The sequence below is a fragment of the Stegostoma tigrinum genome, chromosome 7, assembly GCF_030684315.1.
Source record: "Stegostoma tigrinum isolate sSteTig4 chromosome 7, sSteTig4.hap1, whole genome shotgun sequence".
Classification (NCBI taxonomy): domain Eukaryota; kingdom Metazoa; phylum Chordata; class Chondrichthyes; order Orectolobiformes; family Stegostomatidae; genus Stegostoma; species Stegostoma tigrinum.
Genome location: NC_081360.1, coordinates 77,297,422 through 77,317,976, shown reverse-complemented (window position 1 = coordinate 77,317,976; position 20,555 = coordinate 77,297,422). Strand labels below are relative to the sequence as shown.

The following is a 20,555-nucleotide window of genomic DNA, read 5'->3' as shown; positions in this document are numbered from 1 at the left end:
AATAGTATGCTTGGCATAAGTGTAGGTTTATAGTTCTGAGGAAGGATCACCGGACCCGAAACATTAACTCTGTTTTCTCCTTCACAGATGCTGCCAGACCTGCTGAACTTTTTCAGTAACTTTGTTTTGGTTCCTGACTTACAGCATCTGCAGTTCTTTTGGTTTTTATGTAGGTTTACTGCCACTGAAATCTTCTGATACAACTCAAAGGCAACTACACTATATTGGTGCAGCACACTGGTTATTTTACAACTATCTGACAACAGGTTAGCTCCTGCCAGGTACACTCCTTTATATCCCGATGGTTGGAGCCTCTCACGCAATGTCTTTGAACCCTTCAGGTTTTAACATTTTGTACAATAATCATTACCTTCTCAAATGTTGGCTTTGTTAATGACATCTCTATTCCAAGAAGGTATTTTAAAACAAATGAACCCCTTCAGGTTGTAACTTTTTGTGCCTCTGAACCGCTTTGGGTTGTAACTTTTTTACACAATAATTATCACCTTCTTAAGTGTTGATTTTGTTCATGAAATCTCTATTCCAGAAGGTATTTTTAAAAATGCATTTGTGAAGCAGATATTATTTCTGTGAAAATAAAGGAGAGGATTGAGATCACCAGAATGAGAGAAGAATTTATTGGAAAACATATCTTCAAAATGCTTGTTTCAAAAATATCTAATGTTCCCAATCATTTGTTTTCAGCATTTTTCATTCTTATTTCCATTTACGTAGTAAAGATGCCATAGACTTACCAGATCATCGGGATGCTCTCTCATTAGAGAGAGATGGCTGGCAGTGGTTTCACCTAAGGGTCACCACACCTCCTGTGCGGGAAGATTTTGAGAAGGAGAGTCCTTCATGGTACCATCAGCCATTATGGGAATTGAACCCATGCTGTTGACATCACTCTGCATTGCAAACCAGTTATTTTTGGTCAATACCCTTTAGCTTTGTGTCTGTTAGACAGTAGAAAAACTAGACTTCCAGAATTGTAATGTCTGAGACCACCTTCATGCTGTTATAAAGGAAGCTAATTAATCTATTCTGATTCAACATTGCTAAATACATGTTCTCTGATCTTTGTTGTGTGCCATCTTGGTGCGCATTGTCAGCTTTGAACTGCAGAGAGATGAAAACATCACCAAAACGAAATTGTGCTCAGGAACTGCAATCCTGATTTGATCATGGCTCAAGAGGTGATCATAGGGCAAGTGAGATATGTGACAGACTCACCTGCTATGTCAACCTAATGCCTTTTTACCTCCCATACATCATCACCATTTTTAATTTTAATTTTCAGGTGTAGATAATGTTGAAGGCATTGCTGTGGATTGGATTGGGAATAACTTGTATTGGACAGATGATAGTTATAAGAAGTCTATAAGCGTGGCAAGACTGGAGAAGGCTTCTCAGACCAGGAAGACATTGGTAGAAGGTGAAATGTCACATCCAAGAGCCATCGTTCTGGATCCAATGCGTGGGTGAGTGCTTTCTTTTAACCAGCTTCAAGAGGCTTCTTCTGATGTTAAAATCAGTAAGCCTTGTGTAGGACTCTCAATATCTTTTATGTATAGAAATAATGTATGATCCCATAGAGGAATGGTGTGCATTAATACAGGTTGGACATTGTTATTGCTTAATAAAATGATTTTTTTGGCATCAGAGACCTTGCGTAATTTCACTGTAAGTCTGCAAATGAGCAATTATAATTTTTAACGTCCAATATAATGTAACCCATAAGATCATTTGTTTCTGAAACAGTTCTTTTTGTAGGCACAAAATGCAATGAAAAGAGGTTTTAAAAAGCATTTCCAGTCCAACTACACAAATGGAAGCAGAAATTACACACTGGAGTCAGTAAGATGTCAGCTGAACTGAATTATTACCTTAGAACTTGGATCACCCACGAAGAGAGGCACAATTTGCATGCAGTGTGTGTTCCAGGCACCAAAACATGCAAATTATTTAAGTCTGACACTTTTTTTTAAAAGTGAGTTGCCAGACCCTCTTTAGGGCAGCACAGTGGCTCAGTGGTTCACAGTGATGCCTCACAACATCAGGGACCTGGGTTCAATTCCACCCTTGGGCAACTGTCTGCGTGGAGTTTGCCCATTCTTCCTATGTCTGTGTGGGTTTCCTCTGGGTGCTCCAGTTTCCTCCCACAATCCAAAGATGTGCAGGGTGAGTGGATCGGCCATGCTAAAGTGCCCATATTGTTCAGAGGTGTGTAGGTTAGGTGGCTTATGGGAGAAGGGTCTGGGTGGGATGCTCTGAGGATCAGTGTGGACTTGTTGAGCCGAAGGGCCTGTTTCCACACTGTAGAGATTCTATGACAAGTGCAAAGGTCAGTCACAGTGGCAGAAGAAGTGTGTGTTCCAGTGTTGGTAGTGGAATGCCAATAAGATTGGCCGGCTGAAATTATGGTCAAGGATCCATAGTATGGCTGGAAGGAGTGTGAAGACCATCACAAGGGAGCATGTTGCAGTTGGAATTATCCAAGATTTTAGTGTGGAGCTGGAGGAACAGCTTTCATTTTTTTAACTATTTGTATAAAATATCTTTGCAGTTTTGGAAGCAGACCCTTTCAGGATTACATATTAGGCTACATGTGAGCGTGATAGTTTCAGGTTACCTATGTCGAGTGTAAATGAGTTGCCATTTTGCATTTTCTGATTGCATCCAAACGGCTTCAGAGCTGATTTTAGGCAGTTTTCACCAGGACTTGTACTTCATACTGTTTTCAGACTTCTCCAAATAATATTTGGATGACCAATTTCCCACCTCCTCCCCTGAATGTGCTCACTTGTGGTTGGATAAATTGCATGCTGGAATTGATGCCGCAGAAATTTATTGTTCTGACGCAGGGCCACTTGACCCCAAATGTTGCTTCTGCTTTCTCTGCACAGATACTGCTGGATCGGCTGAGCTTTTCCCACAATTTCTGTTCTTGTTTCCACAGAAACTTTTGTTTGATTTTTGTCAAAGGAATATTTATTTAACAGAGTAGGGTAGAGAACATGGAACTTTATACTTCAAACAAAATGAATCAGCGAATCCCTACAATTTAGAAGCAGTCTATTCAGCCCCTCTGAAGAGCGCCCCATCTAGACCCACCTTATAACCCTGAATTTCCTAAGGTTAATCCATCTAGTCTTCACATCCCTGGACATTATGGGCAATTTAAGATCATCTGCAAATCCTTGGACAGTGGGAGGAAACCCGAGCACATCCATACAGACATGGGGAGAAGGTGAAAACTCCACACAGCCAGTGGTCCATGGGTGGAATTGAACCCAGGTCCCTGGCACCGACCACTGAGCTACAGTACCTACGGTTCCTATTATCAATAAGAAAATGTACTGCCAGTTTTATTTCTGAAGTTGTTATTTTGTTTTTTTTCTGAAAGAATTAAGAGATCCCACTTCTATTTAATGCAAGTGAAAGACTTTCATAAGCGTGCTCAATTGTACTTTGGTCTCATTTGATATCTAGGTATGTTGCCACAAGGCTTGACTGTGTTTTGGCTGAATTTTACATGGCCCTGTCAGGTGTGTTTCCATCAGGTGGGCATATAAAATATGGTGTCAAGGTTCCACCCTCCCACCAACTCTGGTGCTGACCTCAGAATCGAATAGGATGGACAGTGCTGATGTTGGAAGCCTGCCCACCATATGTACACTAATAAATAAGGGTCAATTGAGCTTGTAAAAGCTCTGCTAACCCTAATGTTCCCCAACCCATGCCATTATACAGTTGGCTTTGGCAGGTGTTGAAGGTAGAACTTCTATTTTACAAGTTTTTGAAATAGCAGAAAGGAAAGAATACTATCTTCATAGGATGTCCTTTGCCAATCTGGGGGCACCTCCCCAGACGATAATGACCCCATTCCTTTCTAATCACATATAATTTTAAATCCACTCTTCAAACCCCCTTCACCCTGCATTGGCAAAGCCCACCTGTTGTTTGCCCTCAGCCTACCTCAGTACCAGAATAAATTGGGCATCCTTCTTGAGACTGCCTGCAGACCCATCAGTGCCCACTATGGAGCTGTAGCCTTGCTGAAACTACAGGACCTACTGACCAATAAGCCATCACAACACCTTTTCCCCATCCCAAAGGTAGATTTATGCCCTCAAAGGTCACAAGTGTTATTTTCTATACCCAAACAGTTCGTCCAGTGAACTATTTTCAACTTTCACTGGGCAGCTATGAGCGATGTCTCTGCTTTACCGAAGGAGCGCTCACGAGAATCTGTTTTTGACACACTCATAGCTTGACAGCAGGTGGAGAATGGCATGGCCAGTGATATTGAAAGTGACCATGGCAATGTGCTCATTTACATTGGGCTCTTTCAGGATTACAACAGATGACAATTTCAAAAACTCCTAAATTACTCTCTACTGATGCTCTGAATACAATAAATGCCAAATGTATTTAATTGTCTCTTACAGGCAGACATATTGAATAGAGGAGTGCATGGTGCCATTGACTTCACTCATATGACTTATCAGAGACCATTTTGTCGATGTGTAATTGTAGATATTAAAGTTGTCATATTCCCAGAGAACCATAGGGCTGCTCACTCATTATTGAGAGACGGTTGACCATGCCTTCACCTGAGGGTCAGTGGAGCAAGACAGACAAAAAAGAATGAATTTGAGAGAGGTGATGGAATTATGGAGTATGTTGAAACAATGTGCAAGGGTATGGGGAAATGGTAGGTAAATAGCCTGAGCCACAATGCTCATTTGCGTTCCAGCAGGGACACAATGGGCTAAGTGACCTTCAACAATGCCATAGCAATTCTGTGAGACATCCTTGTGTGATGATGGGAGGTGGACTGTGAGGGAAAGGAGGAGGAGAAAGCTGAGGTCTGAACATACTGATTAGTTCTTGCCCTGTTGCTAGTCTCAGACACCAGTTAGGTGTTGCTGCCCGCAATCATACACCATCTTGTTTCACAAAATAAAGTATGTCAGGGTCCGTGGTACAATCTGCTTGCAAGGACATCGAACTGAAACATGAATTCAGTTTCTGTTTCTACCGAGGCTAACAGAACTGCTTAGACTTTCTAGTATTTTCTATTTCTAATTTATATATAAATTCATGTCTTCCTTATTCCCAATCATGATGAAAAATCAGTCACCGAAACGCAAACTAAAAGTGAAACCTCACCATCCAAGAGGCTCATGATCAACATTGCAGAATGAATTATAGACTCTTTGAGTGGATCGTCTGCCTTTGTAGTTCCTGCCGTAACTCTGTTCCATTTATTTATAATCATTTGAAATGATCCATTACAACCTTAATGGCAAGACTGAAAGTTATTCCTGTATGTCTTACCACTTCTTTGAGAGAATTTTCAATAATATGAATGGAAATGTTGTAGGAGCATTGGTTGAAATCCTACTTAAATATAATTCATAAAGCCTGGAACATAAATCTAGTAGAAGTGATGATGGCTTCCGAAGAAGTGTCCTATCAGAATTAAAACACTAACTTTGTTTTTCTCTCTGTAGATGCTGCTGAATTATAGACAATAGACAATAGGTGCAGGAGTGGGCCATTCGGCCCTTCGAGCCAGCACCACCATTCATTATGATCATGGCTGAGCATCCACAATCAGTATCCTGTTCCTGCCTTATCCCCTTAATTCCTCTTGATTTCACTAACTTTAAGAGCTCTATCCATCTCTTTCTTGAAAGTCTCCAGAAACTTGGCCTCCACTGCCTTCTGGGGCAGAGCATTCCATATACCCACCACTCTCTGGGTGAAGAAGTTTTTCCTCAACTCTGCTCTAAATGGGCTACCCCTTATTTTTAAACTGTGTCCTCTGGTTCTGGACTCACCCATCACTGGAAACATGCTTCCTGCCTCCAAAGTGTCCAATCCCTGAATAATCTTATACATCTCAATCAGATCCCCTCTCATCCTTCTAAACTCGAGTGTATACAAGCCCAGTCGGTCCAACCTTTCAACATACGATAGTCCCGCCATTCCGGGAATTAACCTTGTGAACCTACGCTGCACTTCCTCAATAGCAAGAATGTCCTTTCTCAAATTTGGAGACAAAAGCTGCACACAATACTCCAGCTGCAGTCTCACCAGGGCCCTGTACAGCTGCAGAAGGGCCTCTTTGCTACGAAACTCAATTCCTCTTGTTATGAAGGCCAGCATGCTATTAGATTTCTTCACTGCCTGCTGTACCTGCATGCTTGCTTTCATTGACTGATGTACAAGAACACCTAGATCTCGTTGTGCTTCCCCTTTACCTAACTTGACTCCATTGAGATAGTAATCTGCCTTCCTGTTCTTGCCACCAAAGTGGATAACCTTGTATTTATCCACATTAAACTGCATCTGCCATGCATCCGTCCACTCACCTAGCCTGTCCAAGTCACCCTGTATTCTCATAACATCCTCCTCACATTTCACACTGCCACCCAACTTTGTGTCATCAGCAAATTTGCTAATGTTACTTTGAGTTACTCCAGCACTTTGTGTTTTTGTCTCTGGCATCTGCAGTATTTTGATTATATTTCAGGAATAATAACTATGAAACCACCATCAATTATGTTAAACAAAATCTATTTGGTTCATTTCTAGGAAAGAAATTTGTCATCTTTACTCAATTAGTCTTGCCAGTTGACTCAGGACCAACATGATTGACTCTTGAATGCACTCTGAAATGGCCTAGTAAAACTATTTGTTTTAACAAGCAGTTGGGGGTGGGAAAGAAATAAATGGCCTTGCCAGCAATGTTAATAATCCATGAAGGTTTAAGAATAAAGTAACTTTTTGGCGACTGTGCCTTAAGTCGTCACAACTAAGTCTGTGGACGGTGCTTCGCCCAGAGACTCCTATTTGCTTGTGTCCCTCCGTGGAAGCTCTACTTTCTTCGTTTCTTCTGGTATTGGGCATCTACACTTCCACACTTGGGGTCTGCTACATTTTTGAGACCCTCATATCCTTAGTTTGTCCCTATCCTTGAAAAAGGTTTTCTCACTGCCTGGAGTACCATAATCTGCTTATATACATGAATGTACACATTATACATTGCGCTGGAAACAGCTCTAATGCAGTATTCCTCTTCTCTGCCTCTTCAAGTCTCATTTACATGCTTCTCTTTGCTATGCTGGCCTGATTTCATTGTATTTGCAAATCATATCCCATTCTACAGTAATGACCACGGTAATGTATCTACCTACTGTGGTGTTGGAGGGTTATTTTAACTTTATAACCCATTTGATTCCTGAACATTTTTTTCAACATGTGTCAATCTGTGAATTTAAATGGGTATATTTTACCACATTTATTAAAATTAACTATTTTCCTAAAAGGTATTATTTCCAAATTCCTTGACTCAATAAAGCGATGAGCACTTTCACAGAAGGTGGCTGTTCAGGGGTTTTATTTGTGGCCAACTATTGTAAGTTTCCAAAGTTACTTAGTCACAACTATTCCTCTTGATGCATTTAATGCTACTGCAAGTATCAATAAAGGTAATTTATTGAATCTTACTGACAAGAAAAGTACTTGTGGCAGCGCTGTAATTTTACAGCTCCCCCTGTGCTGTCAGTAAAATATTGGACATGGCAGGGTGCCTGAAAGGACTGGAATTCTTGAAAATCATCTACCAAATTTTCTTCTTGAGATGTGCAAATGCCAGGATGGGCATAAATCTAGCCTTGGGGAAGGTTCATTGCTGTTTTTATCCATTTACTTCTAAGCCAAGAAATAAATACCGATCTGCAATGTGTCAAGAGTGATTATTATTTTTTTTCTTTCTCTTGCCTGTGAAAGGTGTGGGTAGGATCTGAACAAAACCACTTATCTCATGAGTGGAGTGAAAAGCCTAGTGCCACATATTAAGTGAATGCTGCCTTGACTTGTCCCTATTTCTCTAAAGAATGGATTCCATCTTAACATTTTAGTTTCAACATCATTATCTGATGTGACCTGAACCCTGCAGAGCAACTCCATTTTGTTTTGATTGCAGTCTTGGGATGTTATCAAAGTCTTGCAGTCTGAGACTGATCAAAATCTCAGTTGCTAAATTGGCCGCAGGCTTACTTTCATGAATATTGATATCAAAAGAAAATCACCCAGGGCAGAATTTTCTTGTTTTCGGTTAAAGTGTTCTCTTGAGTGAGATTCACGAGGCCTGGTCTGACATGACTCAAAGCCATGCAATCATCCGGCCTTTGCTTCATTAATTATGCAACTGTGCTTTGGGTGCCTTTCCAATTGTGCAGATTGGATGAAGAGTCATTGAACTTGAAATGTTAACTCTGCTTTCTTTCTGCAGATTCTAGGTTTTTCCTGCACTTTTTTTTTTAGTATCCTTTCTTGCTTACAAATGCTCCTGACTCTATGGGAGGCATTTTCATGTCCATGTGCGTAGTCTTGGATCTTTGGAAATACGGCTGAGGGAGTTCTGAGGGAGGTGGCTGAGGAAATAGTGGCGGCTTTGGTTGTGATCTTTCAAAAGTCAGTGGAGTCTCGGAAAGTCCCAGATGATTGGAAAATTGCTGTTGTAACCCCCTTGTTTAAGAAAGGATCAAGGCAAAAGATGGAAATTTATAGGCCGTGTAACCTAGTTTTGGGCGTTGGTAAAATTCTAGAATCCATTGTTAAGCATGAGATTTCTAAATTCTTGGAAGTGCAGGGTCGGGTTAGAACAAGTCAGCATGGATTTAGTGAGGGGAGGTCGTGCCTGACAAACCTGTTAGTATTCTTTGAAGAGGTAACAAGTAGGTTAGACCAGGGAAACCCAGTTGATGTTATCTATCTAGACTTCCAAAAAACCTTTGATAAGGTGCCTCACAGGAGGCTGCTGAGTAAAGTAAGGGCCCATGGGGTTTGAGATGAGCTACTGGCATGGATTGGGGATTGGCTGTCTGACGGAAGGCAGAGAGTTGGGATAAACGGCTCTTTTTCAGAATGGCAACTGGTGACAAGTGGTGTCCTGCAGGGTTCAGTGTTGGGGCCACAGATGTTCATTTTATATATTAATGATCTGGATGAAGGGACTGGGGGCATTCTGGCAAAGTTTGCCGATGATATGAAGGTAGGTGGACAGGCAGGTAGTACTGAGGAGGTGGGGAGGCTGCAGAAGGATTTAGACAGTTTAGGAGAGTGGTCCAGGAAATGGCTGATGAAATTCAACGTGAGCAAATGCGAGGTTTTGCACTTTGGAAAAAAGAATACAGGCATGGACTATTTTCTAAACGTGAGAAAATTCATAAAGCAGAAGTACAAAGGGACCTGGGAGTGTTAGTCCAGGATTCTCCAGAAGTCACCTTGCAGGCAGAGTGCATAAATAAGAAAGCGAATGTAACGTTATTGTTTATCTCAAGAGGGTTGGAATATAAAAGCAATGATGTGCTTCTGAGACTTTATAAAGCTCTAGTTAGGCCCCATTTAGAATACTGTGTCCAATTTTGGGCCCCACACCTCAGGAAGGACAAGCTGGCGCTGGAATGTGTCCAGCGGAGATTCACACGGATGATCCCTGGAATGGTAGGTTTAACGTACGATGAACGGCTGAGGATCCTGGGATTGTATTCATTAGAGTTTAGAAGGTTGAGGGGAGATCTAATAGAAACATACAAGATAATGTATGGCTTAGAAAGGGTGGACACTGGGAAGTTGTTTCCCTTAGGCGGGGAGACTAGGATCCGTGGGCACAGCCTTAGAATTAGAGGGGGTAAATTTAAAACAGAAATGTGGAGATATTTCTTCAGCCAGAGAGCCAGAATGTGGAATTCATTGCCACGGAGTGCAATGGAGGCCGGGTCGTTAAATGTCTTCAAGGCAGAGATCGATAAATTCTTGATCTCACAAGGAATCAAGGGCTACGGGGAGAGTGCAGGGAAGTGGAGTTGAAATGCCCATCAGCCATGATTTAAATGGTGGAGTGGACTCGATGGGCCGAATGGCCTTACTTCCACTCCTATGTCTTATGGTCTTATGGCAAAATCCCGAAAACCTCTGGGCTTTTCAGTCTAATTGATGTTCTCCTTACTAAATAGGATAAACTTATGGATATCTGTGAACACCTTGATGCAGTGCTGCACTGTTGGATACAATATCTCATGCAAGCCTTCAGTTGATGCCTGGAAGGACACTGCGGTGAAAAAAAAATCAGCATCCAATAACTCAACTTGATTCTATACCTTAGCTAGTTTGTCACAGATTGATGTGAATGTGTCCCTGGAGAAACAGAGCATCCCAGGCACTGCTGACATGATTATGCAGGCCCAGCTTAGCAAATACACTATGTTGGAAGGAAAATGCATTCTCCGACTTCTGAATGTCTTCCGTTTTGTTTTAGTCTCCCCTCTGCAGACTCTTGCTCAGCAGTTGGTTGAACAAATTCTCTACCTCTGGAAACGTGTCCCTACCCAGTTACATTCCTCTTTTTCCTTCACTCCTCCTCAGCAGGGAAGCAGTCCCTAATGGAATGGAGAAGACAGTGATTTCTAGTACAAGTTCTCTAGTGCCTAATTTTATTTGCAGCATTTCGCTTTGCCTCCCAAAGGAAATGCCTAATTCAAGTTGAAAAGCAAAGATAAATTAGCAATGCAAAAAAAGTCTTCAAACAGTGTTCTACTAAATTCAGCCATTGTCCCACTTGCAGCCTTAATATCCTTTGCAACACTGATAAAAAAGTGACTCACGATAACCATACTGTCAGTTCAGCTACCATACTCTGGCATAGGCAACTTACTACTTGGTTGTTGATCTGTTTCAAATAACCTTTCATTAGATTTTTTTAAATTGGTGGCCATGCTGCTAATTTTCATATCTGTAGAGTGGGATGTTCACATTTTAATGTTGTGTGACTTATCGTCGTGACATCTGAATTCACAGATGCACAAATGCTTTTATCCCCAGACATAAAATTAAACCATTGTTTGATGGTTCAAAAACACAGGAAATCAATTTGATCCATTCTTTAGAAAAGTTGTTACTAAATTATGTCAAAAGCCGTCAACATACTCAGGGAACTTAGTTGTGGAAAAATGATGCTGATGTTACTGATGACACAGATAATGATGAAGGCAAATAAGATTTGCACAATAAAGTTATTCAACAAGGTTATAGGATAAACCGGTTAAGTGATTCAAATTACAATCAACATGATATTAAAGAATATCAACATGTTGGCTAAATATACTCGCAATAGAATGTTGAGTTGTATATCAGGACCATATTGAGGCCTGACACTCTTAATTCTAAGGGAATTGTGTGGGAAATTGTCAATTCAAATGAGCAATTCTCCTGCATCTTGAATTCTTCAAGAAAGCTCCTTAATGTGGGAGAATTTAAAGTGGCGATGACTCAACTAAGGTTTATAGTTACACAGGAAAGTTTAGAGGATTAAAAACCTACTCTAACTCCTGAGTAACTATTAAACTTCATCCTTAACTCTACACTGAGACCTCCCCCCCCACCCCCGACACCATCAACCAAACCAGCCATTCCCTGTCCTGACACAAACCCCACACCCACTGGATCCATCCCCCTTCCCTATTACCAGCAGATCCATACATCACCAAGCCCCAAGTCATCATTTTCCTCTACCCTGACTCCTCCTAAAGAACCAAAAACTAAACAACTTTTTCCTACACATCTCGCCCCTGCCACCAACCAATCTCACGACACGTGATCGCCCATCTCCACACCATCCAACCTGACATACACCCCATTTTGGCACATCTACATGTAGGCTGGAAAAATCCAATTGGCAAAAATACCCCAGATGAGGTATTCATTGATTTCTCTCCAGATAGTTTCTCAGAGCATCCCATTCTGGAGTCCATCTGAGGCCAGATACACTAAACTCGGTCTAATGTCGTGAGCCAAGTTCAATTAAGGGCCACAAAGTGAAGGCACATCCAATTAATGGCAACCACAATCTGACTGAATTTTAAATGCATTTTAAAAGAGAGAAGAGCAAACCAGTACTTTAAACTTATTTAAGAGCAAATAAGTGCATATGGAAGCTGAGATAACTGAAGTAAACTGAGTACTGAACTAGTGGATAGAACAATAGAGAAGCAGTTGCAGACATTGAAGTGAGATATTTCAATATACGCAGAGTATAAATTTAGTAATTTGAAGAATTTGGATTGTTTTGCTATTTTTTTCATATTTGTAATGACTCTGGGCATAGTAGAGTTTTGTTTTCTCTCCAGAAACCCAATGAGTTGTGACAAAGTTTGGGGACTTGTCCAGAATATTTTGGAATAAAGACTGTGTTAAATTAGACAATAATGTTTATTTGAAATTTTTTATTTGACTATAATGTCAATCCTTTAATGATGTCATATTTCAAACTTACTTTTTAAACTCCATAAAGTAATGCAACATTTTATTTCTCTTTTGAATGCAAGATTTGTAATTAGGTATTTGTACCGAAGTTGGCGCCATAAGAGGCAGATATTGTGAAAGCTTTTCACTGTATTATGGAGCACATGTGTCAATAAAGGATATTCCGTACAGGCCCACAGAACATGGATACATTCTTTAAATCATTTCAGAAATTGGTGAGAAAAATAAATTGACCAAAATAAAATTGAACAGATGCCTCTTTATCCACAGTACAATTTACTCCTTCAAAAGCATGGCTTCTCTTTGTCAAAACCAGGCTGACTCTTTCTAATTACCTAAAGTTTTCTCCAACTACAACATCATCGGTGATTGACTCCAACATCTTCCCTACAATAGAGCTACTGATTTTTCAAATTTCTGTCCTCTGCATTCCCCCCGCTTTTGAAGAGAGTGATGACAGTTGTTTCTATCCATTGCAAATTTTCTCAAATCCAGAAATATTTCAAAATTCACAGCAACACATCTGCTGCCAGATAAGCAACAATTATTTAAGATGTTAGGATGAAGTCAATCAGGACCAGGGGACTTGGTAGTGATAAGTTCTTTATTTTAGTTTCCCTTAATTCCTTTAGTTGTGAACTGTTGAGCTTGTTTGCTTAGTGATACACATCTCTGGCTAAACCAGCAGTTATTGCTCATTTCTAATTGCCTAGAGGGCAGCTAAGCATCAGCACATTGCTTTGGGTCTGGAGTCATTTGTAGACAGCACTCGGTAAGGATGGCAGATCTCCTTCCCTAAATGACATTAGTGAACCGGATGGGTTTTTCCTGACAATTGGCAATGATTTCAGGGTCATCAAAAGACCGTTGATTCCAGATTTTTAAATTGAATTCAAATTCCACTATCTGCCATGGCAGGATTTGAACCCAGGTTCCTGGAACATTTGCTGAGTTTCTGGATTAATAGTGTAGCAAAAAAAAACACTTGGCCATTGCCTCCCCATATCATTGGTTTCATAAATCTTATCCATTTATTCCTGAGTAACTGTTGTTAAAAGGATTTTATTTTGCCTTCAAAGGGACATTTTCAGTGATAGGTGAATCAAATACAGATGCCATTACTGGAGAGTTCCTGGTGCCTCCACACAGTACAAAGAGATGCAAGGAAAATTGTTATGTTATGGGAAGTTCGGTGCTGCACTAACCCCATATAAGATATGGTCAACTCGCCAGGAGGCAATAAAAATATACACAGAATCTGTTCAGAATGGAAGATCACTGTGCCATAAGTAGCAGACAATGTAAAAGCTTTTCACTGTCCTTCTACAATGGAGTATACATGTCGATAAAGGATATTCTGTACAGGCCTACAGAACATGGATGCATTCTTTAAATAATTTCAGAAATTGGTGAGAAAAATGAATTGACTAAAGGAAAACTGAACAGGTGCTTCAGTGGTCACTCTGACCCTCCTCATCCCTGGAACCCTGCATTTCCCTTGGCTAACCCACTTAACCTGCACATGTTTGGACAACGGTAGGTAACCAGACCACCGGGAGGAAACCCACACAAACACAGGGAGAATGTGCAAACTCCACACAGACAGTTGCCTAGGGGTGGTATCGACCCTGGATCCCTGGCGCCGTGAGGCTGCCCCGAGCCACTGTGCCACCCTGTATTGTTAAGCAATTTCCTATGGATTTGACATTGTCTGCCTTTGCTTTCACTGTTCCATGAAGAATGCAACATTGTGATCACAATGTGATCGAGGAAGCACGATCTTTTCAAATCACAACGATCATTTTGCGCAGTCACCTTGGCTTAAATCAGAAGCGACCATTTCAGACCAGTCCAAAGTAAAGGAAATAAAATGCTGCCATCTTTATTGCATCTGTAAATCTGAATTATATGCACAGTCCATGTTTCTACCAACAAATGTTTACTCATTCATTCCAGTGTCTGTAATTCCTTTTGAGAGCAAAACATTTGATGTGGTGTAAAGCTCTTAATAATGAAATAGGAAGTTAATGAGTCATAGCTTTTTTAAAATAGAAATTGTTTCTCTTTCCACCTGTATTCTATTTTTTTCTAAATTAAAAATAATCAGCTGATGTAATGTTTCTGGAATCTTATTTGTTCACCTTGCATTTCTGAAAGATTTTTTTTGCTGCATCTTCTTCACTTTATTCATCACTTTGCAGTAGCAACTCCAAAGAAATGCAAGTCTGGGCAGTGGTGTAGATTATCTGCCTCTTGATGTATCTATGCCGAAGGCTTGGCTATTTTAACCAGATTATATTTTTTGATTTACATGATTGATTTTGATTTTCTTGTAATAGTTTTTGGAGTGGGTGTGGTTAGTACAGTATAGGTACGATTAGTAAGTTTGCAGATTACACCAAACTTGGAGGTGTAGTTGACTGTTAAACATATTATCTCTGAGTATAATGGGACCTTGGTCAGATGGGCCAATAGGTGAGGAGTGGCAGATTGAGTTTAATTTAGATAAGCGTGAGGTGCTGCATATTGGAAAAGCAAATCAGGACAGAACTTATACATTTAATGGTAAGGTCCTGGGTAATGTTGCTGAACAAAGGGACCTTGGACTACAGGTTCATTGTTCCTTGAAAGTAGAGTTGCAGGTAAATAGGATAGTCAAGAAGGTAATAAAATGTGAGGCTGGATGAACACAGCAGGCCAAGCAGCATCTCAGGAGCACAAAAGCTGACGTTTCAGGCCTAGACCCTTCATCAGAGAGGGGGATGGGGTGAGGGTTCTGGAATAAATAGGGAGAGAGGGGGAGCAGACTGAAGATGGAGAGAAAAGAAGGTAGGTGGAGAGGAGAGTATAGGTGGTGAGGTGGGGAGGGGATAGGTCAGTCCAGGGAAGACGGACAGGTCAAGGAGGTGGGATGAGGTTAGTAGGTAGGAGATGGAGGTGCAGCTTGGGGTGGGAGGAAGGGATGGGTGAGAGGAAGAACAGGTTAGGGAGGCAGAGACAGGTTGGACTGGTTTTGGGATGCAGTGGGTGGAGGGGACGAACTGGGCTGGTTTTGGGATGCGGTGGGGGAAGGGGAGATTTTGAAGCTGGTGAAGTCCACATTGATACCATTGGGCTGCAGGGTTCCCAAGTGGAATATGAGTTGCTGTTCCTGCAACATTCGGGTGGCATCATTGTGGCACTGCAGGAGGCCCATGATGGACATGTCATCTAAAGAATGGGAGGGGGAGTGGAAATGGTTTGTGACTGGGAGGTGCAGTTGTTTATTGCGAACCAAGTGGAGGTGTTCTGCAAAGTGATCCCCAAGCCTCCGCTTGGTTTCCCCAATGTAGAGGAAGCCACACCGGTACAATGGATGCAGTATACCACATTGGCAGATGTGCAGGTGAACCTCTGCTTAATATGGAAAGCCATCTTGGGGCCTGGGTTAGGGGTGAGGGAGGTGGTGTGGGGGCAAGTGTAGCATTTCCTGCGGTTGCAGGGGAAGGTGCTGGGTGTGGTGGGGTTGGAGGGCAGTTTGTACACTCCACACTGCCCTCCAAGCCCACCACACCCGGCACCTTCCCCTGCAACCGCAGGAAATGCTACACTTGCCCCCACACCACCTCCCTCACCCCTAACCCAGGCCCCAAGATGACTTTCCATATTAAGCAGAGGTTCACCTGCACATCTGCCAATGTGGTATACTGTATCCATTGTACCCGGTGTGGCTTCCCCTACATTGGGGAAACAAAGTGGAGGCTTGGGGACCACTTTGCAGAACACCTCCACTCGGTTCGCAAGAAACAACTGCACCTCCCAGTCGCAAACCATTTCCACTCCCCCTCCCATTCTTTAGATGACATGTCCATCATGGGCCTCCTGCAGTGCCGCAATGATGCCACCCGAATGTTGCAGGAACAGCAACTCATATTCCGCTTGGGAACCCTGCAGCCCAATGGTATCAATGTGGACTTCACCAGCTTCAAAATCTCCCCTTCCCCCACAGCATCCCAAAACCAGCCCAGTTTGCCCCCTCCCCCTACTGCACCACACAACCAGCCCAGCTCTTCCCCTCCACCCACTGCATCCCAAAACCAGTCCAACCTGTCTCTGCCTCCCTAACCTGTTCTTCCTCTCACCTATCCCTTCCTCCCACCCCAAGCCGCACCTCCATCTCCTACCTACTAACCGCATCCCACCTCCTTGACCTGTCCGTCTTCCCTGGACTGGCGTATCCCCTCCTCACCTCCCCACCTATACTCTCCTCTCCACCTATCTTTTTTTCTCTCCATCTTCGGTCCGCCTCCCCCTCTCTCCCTATTTATTCCAGAACCCTCACCCCATCTCCCTCTCTGATGAAGGGTCTAGGCCCGAAACGTCAGCTTTTGTGCTCCTGAGATGCTGCTTGGCCTGCTGTGTTCATCCAGCCTCACATTTTATTATCTTGGATTCTCCAGCATCTGCAGTTCCCATTATCACTAGTCAAGAAGGTGTTTAGTATGGTTGCCCTTATTGGTTAGTGCATTGAGTATAGGAGTTGAAGGTCATGTTGAAGCTCCACAGGATGTTGATTAGGCCACTTTTGGAATATCATGTGCAGTTCTGGCCTCCCTACTTTAGGAAGGATGTTGTGAACCTTAAGTGGATTTAGAATATGTATACAAGAATGTTGCCAGGGTTGGGGCGTTTGATCTATTGGGTGAGTTTGAATAGGTTGAGGTTAATTTCCCAGGAGTGTCAGAGGCTGAGGACTGACCTTATAGAGGTTTATAAAATCATGAGGGTCATGTTTGGGGTCAATGAACAAGCTCATTTCCCTGAGGTGGGAAGTTAAAAAAAGCAAAGGAAGTAAAATGCTGCCAAAAAAAACACTGTGACAAAAAATTTCCAATCATTGCCTTTATAGTCTCTTGTCCCATTACAAAAAGCAAATAAATTCAATTTTATGAGGATCTAATTTGAAGAAAAACTTAAATGATACTTCAGCAATGTGAGATATAGGTATTGTAAATCATAAAATGGACTTTTTCAACTACTAATGATTAATATACTTCCATTGAAAATTCTTCAGCTTCATTTCATAATGTCTTCCTGCCTTGATATATAACTCACTAATGTACATGAGACAGGTTGCATGTCTGGTTTCAGTGTATATTTATTAATATAGCCTGAGTAGCAGAAAAGCCACTCCCAAGTGGGTGTGCCTGCTGTTTCTTGCACCAGTTACTTATTTATATGTCTCAGAAACCAATGCCTGATTTACAGATGTTCGTTCTGTTATAAAAAATGTAGCAATGTCTTTAATTACCAACAAACTCAAAACACCTTAACTGGTCTGTCCTGAGCATCTCCAAGATTTTATCTGCTCCTCTACATTGATTAGTTTCAATGGCAAGTTAGAATTTATTTTTGTTGCTGTCTGGCTTCGCTTTTCTTCCAAGAAAAAATTGAGAAATAGATTAACATGTGGACTCAAGCATACACCCATTATAGATCGACTTGCATTTCCCTAGGAGAGGGGGAAACAATCTAACAAAACTACCTAAGAACATGCTTAGAATTTGTAATATATGAAACTCTTTGGAATGGTATACCTGGAGTTGCAGTCTGGGTTGAGGTTCAACTGAGACAGAAAAATTGAGCAGAACTTGATGGGGCCTGGTTTCTGTTCTTTTCCTTTAAATCACAGCAATTATTTTAACAAGGAGGATTAAGGTGGGGGAGGTGATGGCTTAGTGGCATTATCAATGGACTGTTAATTCAGAGACTCAGATAATGTTCTGGGGACCTGGGTTCAAATCCTGCCATGGCAGATGGTGGAATTTGAATTCAATTATAATCTGGAATTAAGAGTCTAATGATGACCGTGAATCCATTGTTGGTTGTTGGAAAAACACATCTGGTTCACGAAGAGATAATGGGAGCTGCAGATGCTGGAGATTCCAAGACAACAAAATGTGAGGCTGGATGAACACAGCAGGCCAAGCAGCATCTCAGGAGCACAAAAGCTGATGTTTCGGGCCTAGACCCTTCATCAGAGAGAAGGGTCGAGGCCCGAAACGTCAGCTTTTGTGCTCCTGAGATGCTGCTTGGCCTGCTGTGTTCATCCAGCCTCACATTTTGTTGTCCTGGTTCACGAATGTTCTTTAGGGAAAGAAGCTGTCATCCTTACCCTGGTTTGGCCCACATGTGACTCCAGACACACAGCAATGTGATTGACTCTTAGCTGCGCTCTTGGTAATTAGGGATGGGCAATAAATGCTGCCAAGCCAATGGCGCCCTCATCCCGTGAATGAATTTTAAAAAATGAACAGATTTCCAGTCACAACATCCACTCACGTAGTGTTCTGAAGAATTTTGTGCATGACTCTAGAGATTCTGTCTGATACATTTGAGCAGGGCCTCAGTAAAGCTCTTACCTAATTCATAAAGCCTGGTGCTCTCATCGCCACAATGGCATCAACAAAATCTTGAAGGATAATTCACCAGATGTATGGAGTACCAGCAGCTGCAAGGACACCTTCAAAACATATTTCTTCCTGATTTGGAACTGTACTGCTGTTCCGTCATTGACCCTGCATTAAAATCCTGGAAACTTCTTCCTACCGAATGTGCTTTACTTTTTTCTATATGCTAGCCTACATAAAACATAATACAGGGAGTTGGTTTGTATTGAGTCAGATATTTGAAAATTGATTAACAACTAACTATGCACACCATATTGTCTCACAGACCCAAATCAGGATGAAATATGTTTTGAAGATGTCCTTGTAACCAGTGGTACTCCATACATCTGGTGACCTTATGCAAACCATATTGTCTCACACTTATGTATACATTCTGTTATATGCTCAAGAGAGGAGGCGATGGCTGAGTGGTAAAATTGCTGGATTGTTAATCCAGAGACCCAGGAAATATTATGGGGGCATGAGTTCAAATCCCAGCATGGAGGAATTTGATTTCATTAAAAACCTGGAGCCAAGAGTCTAATGATGACAATGACGCCATTGTCTGATATGGCCGACATGTGACTGTGGACACTCAGCAATGTAGGTGACTCTTAACTTCCCTCTGGGATGGGCAATAAATGCCAGCGATGCCCTTATCCCTGAATGAAGTTTTAAAAATGATATTACTATCATATTGCACAAGTAATTGATTGCCGAACTGACTGGCAGGTTGAATACCAAGTGAAGGCACAGAAAGTAAGATAGAGAATTTTTACACTAGAGCCTGGTCATGATGTCATCCAACTGTCTTGAAGATAATGAAATGTGAGGCTGGATGAACACAGCAGGCCCAGCAGCATCTCAGGAGCACAAAAGCTGACGTTTCGGGCCTAGACCCTTCATCAGAGAGGGAGATGGGGTGAGGGCTCTGGAATAAATAGGGAGAGAGGGGGAGGCAGACCGAAGATGGAGAAAAAAGAAGATAGGTGGAGAGGAGAGTATAGGTGGGGAGGTAGGGAGGGGATAGGTCAGCCCAGGGAAGACGGCCAGGTCAAGGAGGTGGGATGAGGTTAGTAGGTAGGAGATGGAGGTGCGGCTTGGGGTGGGAGGAAGGGATGGGTACGAGGAAGAACAGGTTAGGGAGGCAGAGACAGGTTGGACTGGTTTTGGGATGCAGTGGGTGGAGGGGAAGAGCTAGGCTGGTTGTGTGGTGCAGTGGAGGGAGGGGACAAACTGGGCTGGTTTTGGGATTCTCCAGCATCTGCAGTTCCCATTATCACTGTCTCGAAGATATTTTATTTTTCTGAGATTTGGACACTAATACATCTCTAATTACTGAGGGAATTTCTATATTTCAAGGGTGGCAACAGTTAAAGACAATGGGTCATCAGCAAGCAACTTCTTTAGAGTATTTAGGAATGGGAGAAAAAAAATGCCAAAAATGAATACACAAAATTAACCTCAAATTATTCCAGTCATAATGTGTAAACAATAACATCATGACCCATTATTACCTGGCCAGTCCTTGGAAAATCCAGCCCTGTGTCTTTACTTCTGAAATAGTAGTTTGAAGCATGTGCATTGAATAAATGTACGTGGTTGTACATATATTATGCGATATCAACAGCAGAGAAGTGGTTCTCAAAGGATTGCAAGAGTATTGCTGTCAGTATGGTTAGCCCCACTACTGACCCTCAGGAGACAATACTTGATTCACATGCATGATGCATATGAGGAGAGAGCTATGCTGTCTTGCCAGATACTGATCCCAGCTGCGCTGAG

At 42.0% G+C, this 20,555-nt stretch overlaps 1 protein-coding gene across 1 annotated transcript in view; it reads left to right on the top strand.

Moving 5' to 3' along the window:
* Window positions 1-20,555, top strand: part of LOC125454115 (low-density lipoprotein receptor-related protein 1-like) — a 1,886,982-nt gene that overhangs the window by 973,367 nt on the left and 893,060 nt on the right. Inside the window, exon 12 of the mRNA XM_048534492.2 lies at window positions 1,304-1,484. Coding sequence (XP_048390449.1) covers window positions 1,304-1,484 — 181 coding nt within the window. The remainder of the gene's footprint in view (window positions 1-1,303; window positions 1,485-20,555) is intronic.